Source organism: Mesocricetus auratus, unplaced genomic scaffold, assembly GCF_017639785.1.
Source record: "Mesocricetus auratus isolate SY011 unplaced genomic scaffold, BCM_Maur_2.0 Super-Scaffold_6731, whole genome shotgun sequence".
In the NCBI taxonomy this organism is placed as follows: Eukaryota; Metazoa; Chordata; class Mammalia; order Rodentia; family Cricetidae; genus Mesocricetus; species Mesocricetus auratus.
The window spans coordinates 659,774-683,886 of record NW_024429185.1 but is presented as its reverse complement, the minus strand read 5'-3'; the positions used below and the strand labels follow the sequence as shown (position 1 = coordinate 683,886).

General features: G+C 45.1%; 2 protein-coding genes across 4 annotated transcripts; both read left to right on the top strand.

The window, feature by feature from the left end:
- The first annotated feature begins 494 nt into the window (after positions 1 to 494).
- On the top strand, positions 495 to 11,797 carry LOC121139165 (disks large homolog 5-like). 3 transcript variants are annotated; one of them, XM_040742288.1, is made up of 7 exons: positions 495 to 679; positions 2,647 to 2,806; positions 3,271 to 3,402; positions 4,062 to 4,245; positions 10,480 to 10,595; positions 11,513 to 11,602; positions 11,728 to 11,797. In XM_040742288.1, the coding sequence occupies exons 1-6, from the start codon at positions 547 to 549 to the stop codon at positions 11,598 to 11,600; spliced, it is 813 nt and encodes a 270-aa protein (XP_040598222.1). In that variant the 5' UTR covers positions 495 to 546; the 3' UTR covers positions 11,601 to 11,602; positions 11,728 to 11,797. The 3 variants fall into 3 exon arrangements, with proteins under 3 accessions (XP_040598222.1, XP_040598225.1, XP_040598224.1); XM_040742291.1 differs by lacking the exon at positions 3,271 to 3,402; XM_040742290.1 differs by lacking the exon at positions 11,728 to 11,797 and having other exon boundaries at positions 10,480 to 10,627; positions 11,513 to 11,601.
- A 7,082-nt stretch (positions 11,798 to 18,879) lies between these two features.
- Positions 18,880 to 24,113, top strand: LOC121139154. Its single transcript, XM_040742273.1, is given in 4 exon segments — positions 18,880 to 19,768; positions 19,771 to 19,884; positions 19,887 to 23,017; positions 23,019 to 24,113. Coding segments are annotated over 4 exon segments (5,229 nt in total).

Here is a 24,113-nt window from a genome sequence, read left to right as displayed (position 1 = left end):
TGATGAGTTCTACTGACACTCTGAGGGAAATTTTCATCACTATCTATGTGGTTTCAATTGTTCTGAACCCAACAATCTCTAGAAGTCTGAGGTTTTCCCCTACATGCTGTCACTTTAGAGGACTCATCCCTCCTACTCCCCATCGTCCTGAGCTAATCTTTCAGCATCATTTATTTCTCATCTTAATGAGTATGGATCTTAAGGAGGGGAAGAGCCACTCCTGTGCAGTGTTTTGAAAGTGAACCTTCACCTCAAAGTCTCTAATGCAGCGGAGAGATTGATCTAGGACTTTGGAAGTAGGGTGTGACAAAGTGCTTCCTCTGTGGCCCTAGAGAGGCTCCTAATAAGGCTCCTTGGTTTCAGGTAATTTTGGAGTGAGTTAGATAGCAGGGAGGTAATGGCTGTCCATTGACATCAGCAGACCCCAACTGGACATTCTGCTGTATCCTGGAGATCTCTGGCATTCTCTGTGATGTCACCAGTGTTGTGGCAACATCAACTGACCTTGGGGCATCCGTTCATTGCCTACAGGTTGCACCCATAGCCATGCTGGCAAGACTGGGCAGGCTCCTTGGGAGACAGAAGGGAGATAATAACCAGACTAAAGAGAGGCAGAAGGGAGCTGGCCTTCAGTCTCAATGTCACACATCAAGAAACAAATACTTCTGGGGAAAGCACAGTGAGTCCTGGGCAGGGATGGGGAGCTTCCGGAAGGAGGAAGGCTTCAGCTGGGATTTTCATACTGGGCCTGAGGATCTTGGAGATTCTGAGAAGCAATGGGCATATCTTGCTCTTCTGACTTCTAAAAGAGCAGACATACAGTCAAGGATTTCTGGTGGTTAGTTTGGCAAAGAGCCAGGAATGGTCAGTGCTGCAACTTCTCGCTAGGGGCCCTCTGCCTTTACTCTGAGGGGTAGGGAAGCACCGAGGAATGAACGAGGTTTCAGTTATAGCCCTACACTTCACCTACATTGGATTTCCTTTGGTTTTGTGTCACTCATAATAGGAAGAATAAAGTTCCTTGGACAAAGCTGAAGGTTCTCACATTTTACCTCATAGGCACTTGCAGAGCAGGAGTCACCAAGTACTGCTGCATGTCAGTGAGCCCTAAGGTTTCTGAGGTCCTGTCCTCTCACTAGCCCGTCATCTTTTCTATAACTCGAGTACAGGAAGGAGCCATCAGCTTTCCTGCAAGTATTTGTTCTTGGTGTCTGAGGGTCACCTGTGGATGCCCTGTCCTTAGGTATCTCCAGCGTGTCCTGTCGCTAGGGGATCGTGCTTTTGCTAACATCATGATGGATGGGATGCATTCTGCTGAAGTTTTGGGGAAGTTTTCATCATTATCTATGTGACTTACCTTTGGTCTGATGGGACACCCAAAATCCCCCACCACCCCACACATTGTAACAGCCCCATGGACCTTTCCCAATGTGCTTGATTACTTCATGGAACTGGTCTTCCTTCCCAATCATCCTGAGCTAATTTCTTAGTATCCTTTACTTCTCATCTTATTGATTAGAGATCTTAAGGAGAGGAAGAGTCATTCCTGGAGACTGTTTGGAAAGTGAGTCTTTACCTTTACAAGATGAACTAGTGAAGAATCTAATGAATCAGAGAGATTTCTGGATTTGAAGGAGAGGGTACTGGAGATCTTTCCTTGTGTATCAGGGAAGGCTCCTGGAAAGGGCAGCTTGACATTTGGTTAACTGGCGAAGAGATAGTTATCAGATAAGTGATGACAGTTAGCAGTGTCCCTAACAGTTCCTTCTCTGAACATTCTGTTGTATCATGGAGAGCCCTTGACATGTTCTGCAAAATCACCAGAGTTGTGGCAACACCTACTGTCCTTGGGACATTCATTAAGTACTTATAGGATTCACCAGAAGACATGTTGGCAAGATTGAGCACACTGATAGGCAGAGAGCTCTGTCTTTCTAAGGAGGGGTTGGGGCTTGTGCTGGACCTTCCAGAAATGTTTTTCAGTAGCTGGGATCTTTGGAAGAGATGGGTCTATAATGCTTCTCTCGGTCCTTAAAGTGCAAACCCAGAGTCAAGATTTCTGAAGGTTAATTTGGCAGAGAGCCAGGGGTTGTCATTGTCAAGGCTGCAGCTGCTGTTCTAGGAGTTTCTTAATTTCATTTTGAGAGGCAAAGAAGGCCAGCAGGAGGTACAGATTAATGAGTTGTCATGGTAGGGTGTTGTTACAATTCATCTCCAGTGGATTTCATAAGTTCCTTGGTTATCTGATGCGAATACCAGGGAGCAAAACTCCCCATCCATGTGCTGAGGTCTCAGACATTGAATTACTGTTAGTTCTGGACACAGGGAAATAAGGATTGGTGGTGCTAAGCAGTATTTTTCTTCATCCCATCAGATATGAGCTGATATCTCCAAACATCACAGTTGGGTAGCATTTCCTTCCAGGGTCAGTGGGACTGCAATAGGCGCTGATACTCATATCTCGCCATGGTGATTGGGAGACAGACATGATTTATGAGCCCCCTGATTGAGGAAAGTTGTCCTGCTCATTGGGGTTTTCACTGGGTTCCATGCATTCCCTACTGCTCAGGCCTCTTCTTAGTACTTAACGCGATCTCTCCTGGCCCTGTGCCATAAGAGCTATACAAATTGGTTATCTGATTACAGGGACTACTGGAAAGACATCAACCCCAACATCTCCCACTGAGCAGGAGCAACAGATGAACATGCTGGATAAACTGACCCGCCAACTTGAGATGATGACCAATGAAAGGAATGAACTCCAAGGAATCCTGGCCACTTATACCAACAAGGATTTGAACAACAGGTAGTCACTATGTCCAGTTCTCTGGTGACTGTCTTGAGAGCATTTCTCATGTCACCAGAGACTGTACTTCCAGAGTGTCCCCATGCCCATATTAATTTTCCTGACTGCATCTGAGAGACAGAACATCTGAGAGGCAGCACTGAAACCTGGTTAGGAGTGAAATGGAGATACATTTTCATAGATTTCTGGTGAGCCCAGACTCCTGAGAACTTCCTAGAGAGCTTGTCTATTCCTCCAGGTCCAGTGATGGAGTTCATGCAGTCCTGACTCACTCCCTTTGCTCCCCCTGACCGCTAGCCTGGGACCAGGACAGAAACTTGAACAAGCACAGGTTGTCCTAGTTCATAGGTACCAGAAAGTGACATTGACTGTGCTGGGGTAGTTCCAGGTACAGCCTGAATTCATATGACCATTAAGTCCTGTGTTCATGGGGTTCTTTACTCCTGGGCCTTGCCCTACCACAGACTGAATTTTGAACTGGAGATGCTGAATATGGAGCATAAAAAAGTGATGTTGGACCTGCAGAAATTCCCCAAGGAGATTAGTGAAGCGTTGCAGACGTGCAGGGAGCTTACTGAGGAAACTGTCTCCTGCAGGTGAGTGACTGACTTCACTGGGACCATTATTTGTCAGTGACTGCTTTTACATTGTTTTGTCTTTGATCCAAAGTGGAGACTTTTGTTCTAGCCCATCTGTGCCATAGTAAGCAGCCTATCTTGGGCCTCTTGGACCAGTTTTGCCAAGAGTGAAGTGTCTGTGAGCCCCTCCCAGCATTGTCCTGCCTGCTTCAGGAGCCTCTAGGTAGAAAAACTGTTTGCACCATGATGGGGAGTCAGGCATCTGTGGGTTTCTGTGACTCTGGCAGAGGCTTACAGAGTTGAGTCCATGGGACCTATAAATGGAATATATTGCCATTGGGAGTTCTGTGCTTGCTCAGAGAATGTTTGCCTTACACCTCCCTTCCTGCTGATGTTTTCCCAATCCCATGAACAGTTAAGCAACTGTGGGGTCGGAGGGGGGGCAAACCCTGTGCACAGAAACACATGGTTCCCTTTTAGTTTCAGGATTTTCAGAAGTAGTCTGAGTCTTTCTGGAAGTTGGCTGTTCTCTGGCTTTTGTCAGCTACTCAGTTATTCTGACGTGGCTGCTGTGGTCTCTAGTGTGGAGCTGTCGTGGACATGGGACCTTGAATGGATGATGTGGGAATGGCAGACTGAGCCTAGAGGGATCTCACCGTTTGTTTTGTGATGTTCAGCATCCTCCACAGCCAGATCCTGAACGAGTGGACTCAGCTGAAGGAAAAAGTAAGCACGCTGAGAGAGGAGAACAGAAAACTGCGAAGGGAGCAGATTTCACTACAAGAGTCCAGTGAGGAGATGAAGATGCTCTGTGGGGAGGCCCATGAGAAGATCTATGAACTCTTGGCCAAGGAGGAGCAGGTAGGCCGAGGCAGAGTGCGCAAGCTTCCCACCATCTTTAATCCTCTCTCTCTCTCCCTCCCTCTCTCTCCCTCCCTCTCTCCCTCCCTCTCCTTCCCCCTCTCTCTCTTCTCCCCCCCTCTCTCCCTCCCTCTCTCTCCCCCTCTCTCTTCCTCTCCCTCCCTCTCTCTTTTCCCCCTCTCTCCCTCTCTCTCTGTTTTCCCCCCTCTCTCCCTCTCCCCCTCTCTTCCTCTCCCTCCCTCTCTCCCTCTCCCTCTCTTTTCCACCCCTCTCTCCCTCTCTCTCATCTCTCTCCCTCTCCCCCTCTCTCCCTCTCCCTCCCTCTCTTTCACTTTCCCTCTCACTTTCTCTCCCTCTCTCTCCTTCTCTCTTCCCCCTCTCTCTTTCCCTCTCTCTCCCTCTTTCTCTCACTCTCCATCTCTGTCTCACTCTCTCCCCATCTCTCTCCTTCTCTCTTTCTCCCTCTCTCTTTCCTTCTTTCCTCTCCTCTCTCTCTCCCTCTCACTCTCTCTCCCTCTTTCTCTCCCTCCCCCTCTGTCTCTCTCCTCTCTCTTTGTCTCTGACATGCTCCCTCCATGTGAAATGGGCTCCTAAAGTTCATTCGTACCCAAGGCCCCAGAGATTGCTGAGGCTTCCTCACTGACACTACATTCATGGAGTCTGGATCAGTCCCCTGCTGGCCACTCAGCCATCAGTCTGGGGTTGAAGAGCTCCCCTTTGTCCCATCAGCTGTCTTTGTGGATTTCAGCAGCACGGTCTTGACCCCTTTACTCATCACTCCTCTATCTCTGTCAGGAGTTCAGTTCAGTGTTTAGCTGTATCTGCCTCTGCTTCCATCAGTCACTGCATGAAGGCTCTAGGATGACATATATGGTAGTAATCAATCTTATCATCAGGGAGGGGCTATTAATGTAGTCTCTCCACTATTGCTTAGTTTGCCAGTTGGTGTTATCCTTGTAGATCTCTGGAGATCTCACTAGTGTCAGCTCTCTCCCCAAGCCTATAATGACTCCATCTATTATGGTATCTCTCATTGTGCTTTCCTCTATTCTTACCCCGACTCAAGCTTCCTGCTCCCCCATGTCTTCTCCCCTCCTCTTCCCCCATCTCCTTTTCCTGGTTCCCTCTCCCTTCCCCACATCTTGCCTCATTCCCCTTCTCTAGAGTATCATGCATATCACTTGGGAACCAACCTGTTTTCCAGACTCACTGGGATTGTAGGCTGACACTCCCCTGATCCGTTTCTAAAATAAATATATGAGTGAGTTCATACCATGTTTGTCTTTTTGTGACTGGGTTACCTCACTCAGGATGGTTTCTTCTAGTGCCATCCATTTGCCTGTAAATTTCCAGATTCCATTGTTTTTTTACTCTGAGTAGTACTCCATCGTGTAAATGTAACACATTTTCTCTATCCACTCTTCAGTTGTGGGTCATCTAGGTTGCTTCCTCATTCTGGCTATTAGAAATATTGCTGCTATGAACATAGCAGAACAGTCATCCTTGTTGTATGAATGGGCATCTTTGGGGTATATGCCTAAGAGTGGAGTTTCTGGGTATAGTAGTAGATTGAGTCCCATTTTCCTGAGGAATCTCCATAATGATTTCCACAGCACTCCCATCAGCAATGGAGGACTGTTTCCCCTTCTCCACATCCTCTCCAGCATAAATTGTCATTGGTGTTTTTGATTTTAGCCATTCTGACAGGAGTAAGATGGTATCTCAGAGTTGTTTTGATTTGCATTTACCTAATGGCTAAGGATGTTGATCACTTTCTTAAGTGTCTCTCAGCCATTTTAGACTCCTCTATTGAGAATTCTCTATTTAGTTCAGTCCCCTACTATTTAATGGGATCCTTTGGTGTTTTGGAGACTTGCTTTGACAAACCTATGAACACCTGATTTTCCACAAAGAAGCTAAAATTATACAATGGAAAAAAGATATTGTCTTCAACAAATGGTGCTGGCATAACTGGATATTGGCATGTAGAAGACTGCAGATAGATCCATGTCTATTTCTATGCACAAAACTTAAGTCCAAATGGATCAAAGACCTCAACATAAATCCAGCCACACTGAACCTGTTAGAAGAGAAAGTGGGAGGTACCCTTGAATGAATTGGAACAGGAGACTGCTTCCTGAACATAACACCAGTAGCAAAAACAATCAGATTGACAATTAATAAATGGGACCTCCTGAAACTGAGAAGCTTCTGTAGGGCAAAGGACACAGTCAGCAAGACAAAAAGGCATCCCGCAGATTGTAAATGATATTCACTAACACCACATCTGACAGAGGGCTGATCTCCAAAATTTACAAAGAACTCAAGAAGCAAGTCATTGCTTTTATTTTAATATAGTTCTTTTTATTTCTATTTTGTTGATTTAAGCCATCAGCTTGATTATTTATTATAGTTTGCTCCTTTTGATGTGCTTACTTTCTTTTTGTTCTATAGATTTGAAGTGTTCTATTAAGTTGCTAGTATGAGAACTCTACATTTTTTTCTTAACTTAGGTTCTTAGTGCTATGAACATTCCTCTTTTTTATTTAAATTAGAAATGATATTATTTTATATATCAATTCCAGTTCCCTCTTCCTCACCAACACTCATGCCCTCCAGCTACCCCACAAAACATCCCCCTTCTGCTACCCATGAAGGCTGAGGTCTTCAATGGGGGATCACCAAAGTCTGTCACATCATTTGGCACAGGGCCTAGGCCATCCCCAGTGTGTTTTAGTGGAGAGACTATCCCTCTATGGGGAATGGGCTGCTAAAAGTCTATTTGTACACTGTGGTTAAATACTGTTCCATTACCAGAGGCACTATAGACTGCCCAGGTCTCCTAACTGACACCCACATTCAGGGGGTCTGGTTTAGTCCTATGAGAATTTTTCAGCTGTCAGTCTGAGGACCATGAGCTCCCCTGTGTTCAGGTCAACTGTTTCTGTGGGTTTCTCCAGCCTGGTCTTGACCTCTTTGCTCATCACTCCTCCCTCTGTACAACTGGATTCCAGGAAATCTGCACAGTGCTTAGCTGTGGGTCTCTGCTTCTGCTTCCATCAGCTACTGGATGAAGGCTTTAGGATGGCATGTAAGGCAGTCATCAATCTCATTATAGGGGAAGGGCATTTAAAGTAGCCTCTCCACTATTGCTTAGATTCTTATTTGGGGTCATCCTTGTAGATCTCTGGGCATGTCCTGAATGCCAAATTTCTCTGTATACTTATAATGGTGCCCTGCCTTAAGGTATCTCTTTTTTTTTTTTTTTTTTTTTTGCTCTCCACTGTTCTTCCCCCGACTCAATCTTCCTGGTCCTTCATGTTCTCCTCTCCCTCCTATTCTTCACTTTCCTATCTCCTACCTCCATCTTCCCTACCCATTGCTGGCAATTCCCCTTCCCCAGGGGACCATGTATGTCTCTCTTGGGGTTCTCCTTGTATCCTAGCTTCTCTGGGGGTGTGGATTGCATGCTGGTAATCCTTTGATCTAAATTTAATGTCCGCATATGAGTGAGTACATACCATGTTTTTCGTTATGTGACTGAATTATTTCATTCAGGATGTTTTCTTCTAGTGAATTTCAAGATTCCATTGTTTTTTTCTGCTGAATAGTACTTCATTGTGTAAATGTCCCACATTTTCTTTATCCATTCTTCAGTTGAAGGGCATCTAGGTTGCTTCCATATTCTGGCTATTACAAATAATGCTGCTATGAACATTTGAACAGATGTCCTTGTTGTAAAAATGTGCATCCTTTGGGTATATGCCAAAGGATGGTATTGCTGATTCTCATGTTCCTGAGGAACTGCCATACTCATTTCCAAAGTGGCTGTATGAGTTTGCACTCCTACAAGCAGTGGAGGAGTGTTCCCCTTTCTCCATATCCTCTCCAGCATAAACTGACATTGGTATTTTTGATATTAGCCATTCTGACAGGTGTGAGATAGTATCTCAGAGTTGTTTTGATTTGCATTTCCCTAACGGCTAAGGATGTTGAGCCCTTTCTTAAGTGGCTTTCAGTCATTTTAGGTTCCTCTATTGAGAATTCTCTGTTTAGTTCTGTACCCCACTTTTTAATTGGTTTATTTGGTGTTTTGGTGACTAGCTTCTTGTGTTCTTTGTATATTTTGGAGATCAGCCCTCTGTCACATGTGTAGTTGGTGAAGATATTTTCCCATTCTGTGGACTGCTGTTTTGTCTTGTTGACTGTGTCCTTTGCCTTACAAAAACTTCTCAATTTCATTAGGTCACATTTATTAATTGTCGATCTCACCGTCTGTGCCACTGCTGTTATGTTCAGGAAGCTGTCTCCTGTACCAGTTCACTCAAGGGTAACTCCCACTTTTTCTTCTAAGAGGTTCAGTGTGGCTGGATTTATGTTGAGGTCTTTGATCCACTGGGACTTAAGTTTTGTGCATGGTGATAGATATGAATCTATCTGCAGTCTACTCCATGCCAGCATCCAGTTATTCCAGCACCGTTTGTTGAAGAAGGTTTCTTTTTCCCACTGTATAGTTTTTGCTTCTTTTTCAAACATCAGGTGTTCATAGGTGTGTGGGTTAATATCAGGGTCTTCAATTCACCATCTTCAGTTCAATTCCATTGGTCCAGCTGTCTTGTTTTTTTATGACAATACCAAGCTTTTTTCATTACTATAGCTCTATAATAGAGCTTGAAGTCAGTGATGGTGATGCCTCCAGAAGTTCCTTTACTGTACAGGGCTGTTTTGGCTATCTTGGGTGTTTTGTTTTCCCATATAAATTTGGGTATTGTTCTTCCAAGGTCTGTGAATAATTGTTCTGGTATTTTGATGGAGATTGCATTTAATCTATAGATTGCTTTTGGTAAGATTTCCATTTTTACTGTGTTGATCCTTTCTATCCAAGAGCATGTGAGATCCTTCCATTTTCTGGTATCTTCTTTAATTTCCTTCTTTAAAGACTCAAAGTTCTTGTTTATACAGGTCTTTCACTTATTTGGCAATGGTCTGAGAAAGAAATCAGAATGGAAACTGATGTAAGGTAACAATTTTTCAGGTTTTTGCAGAGATTGAAATATTTATTTGAAGAGAAATTCTTTTCAGGTAACCTCTGAATTGCAGAGGTGCTTGTGGTTGCATCTCAGTCCAGCAGAAGTTCCGTAGCCATGCTGAGGTGTGAGAATAAGGCTGTCTCAGTGCAGCTCCCTTAGGCTCATTATAGTCTAAAGCACTCGCCCTCTGCTGTGTCTGCATCACTCAACAACTGCTTTTCTAAAGTGTTCAGTCTTAGTTAGAATGGGCTTATGGAGGGTTAGGAGAAAGGACGATTCTCAAACATTGCTGCTATTGTAAATTGGTGTAGTCCCATGAGAAGCAATGTACAAATTTTCAGTAAGTTGAACTGCAGTCCCCAAGTAACCCAGTAATTCCAGAATAGAAAATAGTTGTTCATAGTAAAACAGGGGTACATCATCAGCCCTCTTCAGAGCAGCCCTGAAGTCAAAACTGTTCAGATACCCAACATCTGTGAATGTAACAGTACATTATAGTCCATAGTTTCCACTGAATATTGTTCAACAGGAAATTATATATATATATATTACTTGACTGTGAGTTAGTCAGCCTTCTGTCACTCAAACAAATCTCTGACACAGTCATGTTTCAGGGAGGAAAGGTTTATATTGGCTCCTGGTTGTGGAGATTTTCTAGTTTCCTGGGCTCACTGCTTTGTGTCTGAAGTGAGGCAGCCTGTGGCTTAGGAGCTCCTCTTGCAGGAATCTGCTTACTGTGGAGAAACTGGGAAGCACGAATGAGTGCAAGGGCCTGGTCCACCACCATCCAGTTGTCCTGAGGAACCAGGTCTTTAGGGCACAGACTGGGGAACTTGATAAGCAGAGATAGCCCATAGACCAAGCACACCAGCAGTCCATGTGCTTGTGCACTGGATTTACAAGCAAGCACTTCATTGACTGGGATGCTTATCTACCCTTCCCTCTGTGTTCTTCTATCCAAGAAATGTTAAGATTCTTCTCAAAGATCCTTCTTATATTAATTAAACTTCTCCAATTAATTAACTAGTTCTTCTTAAATTAATCACTTCTTACCTTAGTGTTATCTGGGAAACTAAAAATGTGAATGCAATGTGGTATGCTTTTGTGTGTACACACTTGCATGAGTGTGTCTTCAGGCGTGTGCATGTCTGTGTGCATATGAGTGTTCTACCATCCACTAAGAACATAATCATCTAATAAACAGAAACGGGAGAAACTGGAGGAAAGATTGCAATACCTGCTGAAGCAGAGAGATCTGGTCACCAAGCAAATGATCATGGCAGAGAAGCTGCAGCATCACCTCACTGTCTCCCAGATGAGGTAGGAGCCCAGGCCAGCAGGAGGCAGTGGCAGTGAGTAGTTCCCCTGTACCTGAATCTCTGTCCTATTTGGGTTTCTGGCCATCTGCATGGCCTTTCAGTCACAGACAGGGAAAGAACCCCTGAGAGTACAGGGCTGGCTCAGTCACCAGGAAACTCTATGCATTTTCCTGAATCTTCCTGGGGATTGTTTCCCTTTTTTCCCTTCTGTGTCCTCTCCTGTGTTCTGAGTGCATTGCTCCTTCCTATGGCAACCGCAGACCTCACAGGGAGAGTGTTAATGGTGGAGGACAATGTGTCCTCCTGCCACTCTATTTTCCTTCAGGATATCACCTTTAGAGATGAGTCCCTACCCTCGGGAAGATTTGCATGCAGTACCTTCTTACTGAGTATGGCTTCGCTGCAGCGAGCATCTGTTTCCTGTAAGGTTTCTCTGGAATTAAGCAGGTTTAGAGTTTGACATATTGAACCCAAGGAAGTTCCTGTGCTGAAGGAATAAACAGAGCCTTCACTGCAGTGTTGTGTAGACTCTGCTAGAGGGCCCCATACATTTAGGTTCCCAGGTTCCTCACTGTTACCTGGCATCTTTTCAAGACCATGCATATCTCTACTAACTGTGACTCAGATATTGGTATGCTGCTATTTTTCAAACTATTGTATCTGAATGTTTGGGGAAAGTCTGTTTTTCTAGTTCAGCACAGCTTGTATTTCTCAGTTCAATCTCTAAAAGTTTTTTAAGGTGGAGAGAAAATCCAGTCCAGGTGCTGCCTTACCCTTGTCTTTTGAGGAAGCAAGGACTGGATGGGCTTGGCTGAAACATAATGCTGGGCTGTCCACCCGAGCAGAGCTGGTGGGAGCTCAAAAGCTAGCATGGCAGGTGCCCACTAGGCTTCTGTCCCGGCTGTCTTCCTCCCCTAGGTTTGAAAACCTCCAGCATGAACTGGAACAGACCACAGCCCAGGGTGAGAACCTCCTGCAGATGGAGACGCTGCAGCAGGAGCACTGAGTGTAAGTGAGCACCATTGACTCCTACCCCTGCAGCGTTGACATTCATGGGGTGGGTTTTCTTCCTTGACATTGTTTCCTGTGAGTTAGGCTGCCTATGGGACTGATTGCCTTTCCTTCTCTGACAGCACCCCTTGCAAGAACTGAGGATGGTGAAGGAAGCCACACATATTTTCGACTCTAGCATCAAGTCTTGCTCAAAAAAGACACTTCCTTGTAACTGTGAACTAACCAGTATGGAAAACTAAAACCTACTATCAGGGGATCTGTCCCCTTTCTGATCCATGTGTCTGATTGTTGACTATTCCTGGAGAAAATAAATCATCAGAAAGAAGCTTGCGATTCAGAGGACCCTTCCAGATTTACTCAGAACCCCGAGTGGGGCACGGCAGCACCGGGACCACACGTTGCTGAGCAGAAGTCACTCTGCCGGTTCACTCTCCACGTCTTTAGAAAGCTGTCTGAGTCCTCCATGTGTGGTGAGAGCTCTGACTAGACAGGCTGTGTCGATGTCATGCTGTTAGCTATACATACACATGGAAAATAATAGGATTGCCTCTCCAGTGCAGGGCTGAAGCCAACTCCACATCACATGACTGCGCTGCTGAAGAGAATGCACTACGGAGACTACAGCACTCCTCACACCTTGTGTTAGTGGTTGGATCGTCCATGAATAAAATGACTGGGATTCTCCAGTTTCACTGCTATGACCAGTCCTGAGAAGGGATTTATATAGGACCTCTGAGTTGCTTTTGGAAAGGTGTCTAGAGTGAGAGAATATTTGTAGCTTAATTAGGGGGTCTGGTGTAGGCTCTGGTATTGCTTGATTAGGATTTTTAGTTTACTTTGCTTTGGTTTGAAGTGTTGTTATTTTTTGTTAATAATTTTGTTTCTGTCATTGTTTGAACAGTCGCCTAAGGCTAAACACTGTATATACTGATTCCCCTTTTTAAGCCACTGTTGAGTAAAATGAATATTTTATGCATAAAAAACAATGTTGTTGTATTCCTGTAACCCCAGAACTTGGTGACACAGTGAGTTCCCAGCCAGCCAGGACTACACAGGAGGGTAGGACCTGTTCCCACATGATTCTGTGCCTCAGCGTCATCCCTTGCACAGCATCCCATCTCCATGGCTGCAGAGCTCTCAGGATTGAAACTACTGGGCTATTTTGTCAACCTAACCTCATGCCTTCTTCTCTCCCTCCTTTGCAGGGAAATACAATAGCATATTTTCAAATAACATTCATATTTGATATTTTCTTGGCTCTGCATATTTTCTGCTTCACAGTACTACATTGTATGTCAGGGATAAATATGGATCTACTACCCAAGCCCCATAGATTATCTAGGCCTTCTCACTGATACCACATTCAGGGGGTCTGGATCAGTCCTATGCTGGCCGCCCAGCCATTAGTCTGGTCAGCTGTTTCTGTGGGTTAAACCAGCCCAGTCTTGACCCCTTTGCTCATCATTCCTCCCTCTCTGTCACTGGATTCCATGAGTTCAGTTCCCTGTTTAGCTGTGGGTGTCTGCCTCCACTTCCATCAGTCACTGGATGAAGGTTCTGTTTTCCAGACTCCCTAGCAGTGGGATTGTAGGTTCTTACTCCCCTAATTCATGTCTAAATCCATATATGAGTGAGTACATACCATGTTTGCCTTTTTGTGACTGGGTTACTTCACTCAGGATGGTTTCTTCTAGGCCGTCTATTTAAAGATTCCATTTTTTTTTTTACTCTGAACAGTACTCCAACGCTTAAATATACCACATTTTCTCTATCCACTCTTCAGCTGAGGGTCATCTAGGCTGCTTCCAAGTTCTGGCTATTACAAATAATGCTGCTATAAATATAGTGGAACACACATCCTTGTTGTATGAATGTACGTCTTTTGGGTATATGCCTAAGTGTGGAATTGCTGGGTCTTGTGGTAAACCGATTCTCATTTTCCTGGTGTCTCCATACTGATTTCCAAAGTGGCAGACTGTACGTGGCACTCCCACCAGCAGTGTAGGAGTGTTCCCCTTTCTCCTCATGTGCTCCAGCATTGGTATTTTTGATTTTAGCCATTCTGACAGAAGTAAGATGGTATCTCAGAGTTGTTTTGATTAGCATTTCCCTTATGGCTAGGGATGCTGAGGACTTTCTTTAGTGTTTCTCAGCCATTTTTGACTCCTCTAATGAGAATTGTCTGTTTAGTTCTGTACCCCACTTTTACCTGGATCCTTTGGTGTTTTAGTGACTTGCTTTTTGAGTTCTTTGTAAATTTTGCAGATCAACACCCCTCTGTCAGATGTGGGCTGCTGTTTTGTTTTGTTGACTGTGTCCTTTGCCTTACAGAAGCTTCTCAGTTTCAGGAGATCCCATTTATTAATTGTCCATTTCAGTGTCTCTGCTACTGGAGTTATGTTCAGGAAGCTGTCTCCTGTACCACCCACTTTCTCTTCTAAGAGGTTCACTGTGGTTTATGTTGAGGTCTTTGATCCATTTGGACTTATGCTTTATGCATGGCGATAGACATGGATCTCTCTGCAGTCTTCTACATGCTCACATCCAGTTCTGCCAGCACGATTTGTTGAAGATGCTTTCTGTTTTCCATTGCATAATTTTAGCTTCTTTGTCAAACATCAGGTGTTCATATATGGATGGATTCATATCTGGGTCTTCAATTCAATTCCACTGTTCTGTCTAATTTTGTGCCAATACCAAGCTGTTTTAAGGACTATAGCTCCATAATAGAGCTTGAAGTCATGGATGCTGATGCCTGCGGACTTTGCTTTGTTGAACAGGGTTGATTTGGCTATTCTGGGCCTTTTATTGTTCTATATAATGTTGATTATTGTTCTCTCAAGGTCTGCGAAGAATTGTGCTGGGATTTTAGTGGGGATTGCATTGAATGTGCAAATGTTTTTTGTAAGATTGCCATTTTTATTACATTGATCCTACCTAGCCAAGAACATGGGAGATCTTTCCATTTTCTGGTGTCTTCTTTAAATTCTTTCTTTAAAGACTCAAAGTTCTTGTGATACAGGCCTTTCACTTGTTTGGTTAGCACTACCCCAAGGCATTTTATGTTGTTTGTGGCCCTCTTGTCGTCTGTATATAGTAGGGCTACTGATTTTTTTGAGATGATCTTGTATCTTGCCACTTTGCTGAAGGTATTTATCAGTTGCAAGAATTCTTTGGGTCACTTATGTAAATTATCATATCATCTGGAAATAGCGAAAGTTTGACCTCTGCCTTTCCAATTTGTATTTTCTGGATCTCCTTTTGTTTTCTTATTGCTCTAGTTAGAACTTCAGTTATAATATTGAAGAGGAATGGAGAGAGTGGACAGCCTTGTCTTGGTCTTGATTTTAGAGGAATTGCATTGAGTTTCTGTCCATTTAGTTTGATGTTTGCTGTATATATCTATTATTATGTTTAGATATGTTTCTGTTATTCCTGATCTCTCCAATACCTTTGTCATGAAGTGGTATTGGATTTTGTCAAAGGCTTTTTCAGCATCTAGTGAGATAATCATGTGATTTTTGTTTGTCATCTTGAGTATATGGTGGATTATATTGATGGATTTTCACATGTTGAACCATCCCTGCATCCCTGGAACGAAGCCTTCTTAATCATGGTGGATGATTTTTCTGATGTGTTCTTGGATCCTATTTGCCAGTAGCTCATTGAGTATTTTTTTATCAATGTTCATGAGGTATATTGGTCTGAAGTTCTCTTTCTTAGTTGTGTCTTTGTTTGGCTTGGTTATCAAGGTTATTGAAGCCCAGTAAAAAGAGTTTGGCAAAGACCCTTCTGCTTCTATTGCATGGAAAACTTTGAGGATAATTGATATAAGCTGTTCTTTGAATTTTTGGTAGAATGCTGCATTAAGGCCATCTGGACCTGGGCTGTTTTTGGTTGGAAGACTTTTGATAACTGCTTCTTTTTCCTTAGTGATTATATGTCTATTTAAATTGCTTATCTGTTCTTGATTTAATTTTGACAAATTATGTCTATCCAAAAATTGTCCATTTCTTTTAAATTTTCAAGTTTTGTGGAGTACAGATTTTCAGAGTAACACCTGATGATTCTCTGGATTTCCTAAGTGTCCATTATGTCCTCTTTTTCATTTCTGATTTTGTTAATTTGCATGTTCACACCCCATCCTTTGGTAAGTTTGGATAAAATGTTTGTCTTTCTTGTTGTTTTGCTCAAAGAACCAACTCTTTGTTACATTGATTCTTTGTATTGTTTTCCTAGTTTCTATTTTATTGATTTCAGTCCTCAATTTGATTGTTTCCTGGCATCTATTCCTCTGGGGTGAGTTTGCTTCTTTGTATTCTAGAGCTTTCAGTTGTGCTGTTAATTCTCTAGTGTGACTATTCTCCAATTTATTCATGTGGGCAGTTAGCACTGCTTTCCAAGTGTCCTATAAGTTTGGGTATGTTGTGTCATCATTCTCATTGAATTCTAGGAATTTTTTAATTTATTTTTTTATCATTTTTTATTTTAATTTTAAATAGCTTGTTTTACATGTCAATCCCAGTTCCCTCTCCCTCCCCTCTTCCCGCACTCCCCTTCCCCCCTCCCTCCCACCCTATTGCCAAATCCTTCCACATAGGGGATATCTGGAGTCTGTCATTTTACTCTTGGTAGGGTCAAGGCACTCCCCTAAGAGTCCAGGCTGAGAGAGCATCTCTCTTTGTGCTATAGGCACATGAAGACAGTTTGTATACCAGGGATAGACACTGATCCACAGCTCAGGGCCCCATAGGTTGCCCAGGCCTTCTCACTGACACTCACATTTGGGGGGTCCAGATCAGTCCCATGCTGGCCTTCCCACTGTCGGTCTGGGATCCAAGAGCTCTCCCCTGTTCAGATCAGCTGTCTCTGCTGGATTTGCCAGCCCATTCTTTGCCAATTTGCTCATCACTCCTCTCTCTCTGTCACTGGGTTCCTTGGGTTCAGTTCAGTGATTAGTTGTGTGTTTGCCTCTGCTTCCATCAGTCACAGGATGAAGGCTCCCGGATGGTTATAGACATCAAGTTCATTATCAGGAATGGGCATTCGAGGTGGTCTAACAAATTAGACTTCAAATTAAAATCAATCAAAGGAGATGGAGAAGGGCACTTCATATTCATCAAAGGAAAACTACATCAAGACGAAGTCTCGATTTTAAACATCTACGCCCCAAATACAAAGGCACCTACATTCGTGAAAGAAACATTACTAAAGCTCAAAATGCACATAAAATCTCACACACTAATAGTAGGAGACTTCAACACTCTGCTCTCACCGCTAGACAGGACCTCCAGACAGAAACTTAACAAAGAAACAAAAGAATTAATAGAAGTTATGACCCAACTGGGTTTAACAGACATCTATAGAACACTCCACCCAAATACAAAGGGATATACCTTCTTCTTGGCACCACATGGAACCTTCTCTAAAATTGACCACATAATAGGAAACATAGCAAATCTCCACAGATACAAAAAAATTGGAATAACCCCCTGCATCTTATCAGACCACCATGCATTAACATTAGAATTCAACAATAACACAAATCACAGAAACCCTACAAACTCATGGAGATTGAACAATGCACAGTTGCACCATCCCTGGGTAAAGGAACAAATAAAAAAAGAAATTAAAGACTTCCTCGATTTCAATGAGAATGAAGACACAACATACACAAACTTATGGGACACTTTGAAAGCAGTGCTGAGAGGAAAGTTTATAGCACTAAGTGCCCACATGAAAAAACTGGAGAACAGTCATACTAGAGAATTAATAGCACAGCTGAATGTTCTAGAACAAAAAGAAGCAAACTCCCCCAGGAGGAGCAGACGCGAGGAAATAATCAAATTGAGGGCTGAAATCAATCAAGTAGAAACCAGGAAAACACTGAGAAGAATCAATGAAACAAAGAGTTGGTTCTTTGAGAAAATCAACAAAATAGACAAACCTCTGTCCAAACTAACCAATTTTTTAATTTCTTTATTTCTTCCTTGACCCAGGAATGGTGCAATTGCGCATTATTCAATTTCCATGAGTTTGTAGGGTTTCTGCAATTTGTGTTGTTGTTGAATCTAACTTTAACGTATGGCGGTCTGATAAGGTATATGAAGTTATTCCAATTTTTTGTATCTTTTGAGGTTTGATATGTTGCCAAGTATGTGGTCAGTTTTTTGAGAAGGTTCCATGTGGTGCTGAGAAGGTGTATTCTTTTGAGTTTGGATGAAATGTTCTATAGATGTCTGTTAAACCAAATTGGGTCATAGCTTCTATTAGTTCCTCTGCTTCTGAAAGACCCCTACTCAGGGCCCCCCCTAGGAAAAAGTAAAACAAAGCCAAGCCATTGCCTAGTGGAAAAACCCAGACAGGTGTCTCACCCTCAAAACAGGATGTCTCTACTCACTATAGCAATCATGAGACCCGGATACTAATTGCTGAAGCGTGCTGGGAACTTTCATATGACAATACTAGAAAACCTAGTCCTTGGCAACTACCCTGGCCCCCAATTCTGTCTGATCACTGTAGCAATCATAGGACCCGGATACTAATTGTTGAAGCATGCCGGGGTCTTTCATGTAGGAAACCTAGTCCTTGGCAACTACCCCTGCCCCCCCAGATGATCTCAGCCCATGCTTCAGTAGCCAATGAAATACCTGTTGCTATGCTGATACTTATGTAATCATTAAAACTCCATAAATAGTGTACTCCCTACAAGCCCGGTATGCTCTGCACCCGAGTTGCAGTAGCATCCGCAGGCACCTGTGTACCCAATAAATCGCCTCTTGCATTTGCATCCAGTGGTCTGGCCCCGTCCTTGGGCAGAGGATTCGGTCCGGTGCCCGGTGCTTTGATGCCGAGGTTTTACATTGGAGGTTCCACCGAGATATCTGCCCCAGGACCGCCAGTGCCACCGGGAGGTAAGCTAGCCGCCGGCATCCAATCTGCTTTGTGCCTTGTTATGTATATGTATGTTGATCTGTCTCCGCGCAGCGTTTGAAAGATAGGCTACGTAGCCAGTCAGTAATCAGAGGCGGCTTGAGAAGGAGCTGACGAGCTCAAGACTTCTCCCCCGCCACCCTGGCAGACGTGCCAGGGATCTGGGGGCCCAGTTGTTTAAAGCTCACTACGTATCCAGCGGATACGTTGGCCCGTCTGAATATTTACTTTCGGTGCTCCGCCGAAAGCGCGCAGCGTGTCTGGTTGTGAGTTGCTTAATTGTGTCATTTGTCTTGTTTGTCTGCTTGTCTTTGTGTTTTTAGTTTTCTGTTTCAAGCATGGGACAAACCATAACCACCCCTCTGAGCCTTACTTTAGATCATTGGAATGAAGTGCAGACCCGCGCCTCTAACCAGTCAATGAACGTCAAAAACAGAAAATGTCAATTTTACTGCACATCTGAATGGCCAACTTTTGATGTGGGCTGGCCACGGGATGGGACTTTTAACCTAGAAATTATCTTACAGGTTAAGGATCGGGTCTTCGATAAGGAACCCCATGGACACTTGGACCAAATAGCATACATTGTTGTTTGGGAAAATTTGGCTACAGACCCTCCGACATGGGCAGCCCCGTTTGTGACTCTCCGACCTCCTCCGAAGGCGGTCTCGGAGAAACCATCGGCTCCTCCCCTCCCTCCTTCTTCACCCTTGGTCCCTGTCCCGGCTCCAGACCATCACCTCTATCCTGTTCTAGAGAAGAACTCCCCCTCTAAACCCCCTAAGTATAAACCTGTACTACCCCCAGATGACTCGGTTCTCATAGACTTGCTTACAGAAGAGCCACCACCATATCAGCCAGCTCCACCCCTTCCCGCCCGAGCTGCTTGGGATAAGGAGGAAGGAGAAAAACCGGATAGCACAACCCCCACACTGGGCGAGGAGGAATCAGACTCCCCAGTAGCTGGGAGGCTGAGAGGGAAAAGGGAACCCACCCAGTCAGGGGGAACCTCTAGAGCTTTCCCCTTGCGCCAAACGGGGGGCCCAGGGAACCAATACCAGTATTGGCCTTTTTCTGCCTCTGACTTGTACAATTGGAGATCTCACAACCCCTCTTTTTCCAAGGATCCTATGGTTCTCACAAACCTGATTGAATCGATCCTTATAACCCACCAGCCCACATGGGACGATTGTCAGCAGCTTTTACAGGCACTCTTAACTTCAGAAGAAAAAGAGTGTTCCTGGAGGCCAGGAAGAACGTCCCGGGCGATGATGGGCGACCCACTCAACTCCCCAATGAAATCGATGCTGCTTTTCCCTTAACTCGCCCTGAATGGGATTTCAACTACGTCTTTACCGCCAGTTATTAATAATGGGTCTTCATGGCGCTGGACGCCGACCTACCAATTTGGCTCAGGTAAGACAGGTTAGTCAGGGAATGGAGGAAACTCCTACTGCTTTTCTGGAGCGTCTGAAAGAGGCCTACCGTATGTACACCTCCTTCGACCCTGAAAGTGATGCACAAAGGGGCAATGTACTGATGGCCTTCATATGGCAATCGGCACCAGATATCCGCAATAAGTTGCAGAGACTAGACAATCTGCAAGATTATACCTTGCCTGATTTATTGAAAGAGGCAGAGAGGGTTTTCAACAAAAGAGAAACTCCTGAAGAGAAGGAAGAAAGACTTAGAAAATTACAGGAGGAAAGAGAGGAAAGACTAAAAAAGGAATTAGAGAATAGAGAAAAAGAAAAAGATCGAAAACGCCATAGGGAACTTAGTAAACTCTTGGCCACCGTAGTACAGAATAACACAGGCACAGGGAGACAGGAAAGGAAGGGAGATATAAGAAGGCACCGGGTGGATCGAGACCAGTGTGCCTACTGCAAAGAAAAGGGTCATTGGATCAGAGACTGCCCAAATCGACCAAGGGGGCCAAAAAGAAGGCCTGACCAATAAGCCCAGTTACTAGCCCTCGGTGAAGACTGAGGAAGTCAGGGCCAGCTGCTCCCCCCTGAGCTCCAGATAACTTTACAAGTTGGGGAGCAACGCATCACCTTTCTAGTGGACACTGGAGCTCAACACTCAGTGCTCACTAGTACCCAAGGACTCCTGAGCAGCCGAACTGCCTGGGTACAAGGGGCTACCGGAGAAAAGCAGTATCACTGGACCACAGAAAGGAAAGTTCACCTGGCCTCAGGTAAAGTCTCCCACTCCTTTCTACATGTTCCTGATTGCCCCTATCCGCTCCTGGGGAGAGACTTATTGACCAAGCTAAGAGCCCAAATACATTTCGAAGGATCAAGGGCCACCATATCAGGCCCTAACGGGACCCCCCTCCAGGTCCTCACCCTACAACTGGAGGACGAGTACCGACTTTTCGATCCACCACTCAAACCAACTGAAAATCTAGAGTACTGGATCAAAAGGTATCCCTTGGCCTGGGCAGAGACTGGGGGGATGGGGCTAGCAAGGCACCAACCGCCCCTTGTTATAAACTTAAAAGCAACAGCAACCCCAGTCTCCATAAAGCAGTATCCCATGACCAAGGAGGCCTATGAAGGGATAAAGCCACACATAAAAAGACTCTTGGACCAGGGGATATTAACCCCCTGCCGTTCCCCTTGGAACACTCCCCTCCTTCCTGTCAAGAAACCAGGAACAGGGGATTACCGCCCAGTCCAAGATCTCAGAGAGGTCAATAAAAGGGTGGAAGACATCCACCCCACAGTGCCTAATCCTTACAACCTGCTGAGCACTTTGCCGCCGACACATCAATGGTATACTGTCCTTGACCTGAAGGACGCATTTTTTTGTTTAAGGCTCAGTGCGCAAAGCCAGCCCTTATTTGCATTTGAATGGAAAGACCCTACATTAGGAGTATCAGGGCAATTGACCTGGACCCGATTGCCACAAGGGTTCAAAAATAGCCCCACCCTCTTCGATGAGGCCCTCCACCACGACTTGGCAGATTTTCGCATCAGACATCCGTCATTGATCCTGCTCCAATATGTGGATGATATTCTGTTGGCTGCCACCAACGAGGAGAACTGTCATGCAGGTACCGAGGCCCTCCTATTGACCCTGGGGCAGTTGGGATACGGGGCTTCCGCAAAGAAAGCCCAGATCTGTCGGGAAAAAGTTACTTATTTGGGGTATGAACTTCAAAATGGTCAGAGATGGCTAACCACCGCACGCAAGGAGACCATATCCCGCATCCCAACCCCCCAAAGCTCCCGCCAGTTGCGGGAGTTTCTGGGGACAGCCGGATTTTGCCGGCTATGGATTCCGGGGTTCGCTGAAATGGCAGCACCCCTTTACAAGATAACTAAATCAGACACCCCCTTCGTTTGGGTGGAGGAACACCAACAGGCCTTTGATGACATTAAACAAGCTTTGCTTTCCTCCCGGGCCCTGGGCCTGCCCGACATAACTAAGCCCTTTGAACTCTATGCGGATGAGAGGCAGGGCTTTGCTAAAGGAGTTTTAACCCAAAGACTCGGACCCTGGAGGCGCCCTATTGCATACTTATCAAAAAAGCTGGACCCAGTTGCAGCAGGGTGGCCTCCATGCCTAAGGATGGTAGCTGCTATTGCTGTTCTCACCAAAGATGCGTCTAAATTAACCTTGGGACTGCCATTAACTATCGTGGCACCGCATGCCATTGAGTCTCTGGTCCGCCAGCCTCCCGACCGCTGGCTGTCCAACGCTCGACTAACCCACTACCAGTCCCTGCTCCTGGATGCTGACAGGATCCAGTTTGGGCCAGCTGTCACCCTTAACCCGGCGACCCTGCTGCCCTTGCCAGTAGGGCCCACATCCCACGACTGCCAACAGATCCTTGCGGAAACGCACGGAACTCGGCCTGATCTGACCGATCAGCCGCTTAAGGATGCAGACTTCACTTGGTACACAGACGGCAGCAGCTATCTGCTGAATGGAGAGCGGCGGGCAGGGGCAGCAGTAGCGGACACCACCCAGGTAATCTGGGCCAGCGCACTTCCAGCCGGCACCTCCGCTCAACGTGTGGAATTGATTGCCCTAACCCAAGCACTCCAGATGGCAGCAGGTAAAAAACTCAATGTTTACACTGATAGCCGGTATGCCTTTGCTACAGCCCACATACATGGGGAAATATACAAGAGGAGAGGACTTTTAACTTCAGAAGGCAAAGAGATCAAGAATAAAAATGAAATTTTAGCCCTTTTAAAAGCATTATTTCTCCCAAAGAAATTGAGCATAATACACTGTCCAGGGCATCAAAAAGGGGACAGCCCTGAGGCCATAGGAAATCGCCGAGCCGATGAGGCAGCTAAGCAGGCAGCGCTGGGACCTCAACTGTTAACTGTCGCCGTGCCAACTGGCAAATCAATCCCTGTCTGGGAGTATACGGACGAGGACCTGGACCTCGTCCAGAGATTAGGAGCTGACTATGACTCAGTCCGCAATTGCTGGACCCACCAAGGAAAGACTGTATGTAATACCCATAAAGGCAGCTAAAGAGTTAATTGAGCGCCTTCATAAGTTAACCCATTTGAGCAAGCAAAAGATGAAAACCCTATTAGAGCGGGGAACCATGAGCTTACACCTGCCACAGAGAGACATGCTGCTGCAACAAGTAACTGAAAATTGCAGGGTTTGTGCGCAGGTCAATTCAGGTCAAGGAAAGCGCCTCCGAGGTCATCGCCCTGGGAATCATTGGGGGGTAGATTTTACGGAGATCAAGCCCGGGATGTATGGTTACAGATACCTACTAGTCTTTGTAGATACTTTCTCCAGATGGGTGGAGGCCTTACCCACCAAACACGAAACCGCGAAAATGGTCACCAAGAAGCTTCTGGAAGAAATCTTCCCCAGATACGGGATGCCACAGGTATTAGGGTCGGATAACGGGCCTGCCTTTGTCTCCCAGGTGAGTCAGTTGGTGGCTAAGCTCTTGGGAATTGATTGGAAATTACATTGTGCTTACAGACCCCAAAGTTCAGGACAGGTAGAAAGAATGAATAGAACAATTAAGGAAGTTTTAACCAAATTATCACTTGAAACTGGCTCTAAAGACTGGGTACAACTCCTGCCTCTAGCCTTATACCGGGCCAGAAACACACCTGGCCCACATGGTTTGACCCCATTTGAAATTTTATATGGGGCTCCACCCCCTGCCATCACCTTCTTTGATACTGATATTTCTGATTTTGCCACTTCCCCTTCCATGCAGGCCCATCTGCAGGCCCTGCAATTGGTGCAACAGGAGGTCTGGAAGCCAATAGCAGCGGCCTACCAGAAAGGGATAGAATCTCTCTCCGTACCTCATCCCTTTAAAATCGGTGACACCGTCTGGGTCCAGAGACACCAGATCAAGAACCTAGAACCTCGCTGGAAAGGACCCTATACTGTACTTCTGACTACCCCCACTGCTTTGAAGGTAGACGGCATCGCTGCCTGGATCCACGCCTCACACGTCAAGGCCGCCAGACCAGAGCACTGCACCGATACGCCAGCCCAAAGAAATCCAGAGTCATGGAGGCCCCAACGCTCTCAAAACCCTTTAAAGATAAGATTAATACGCCAATAA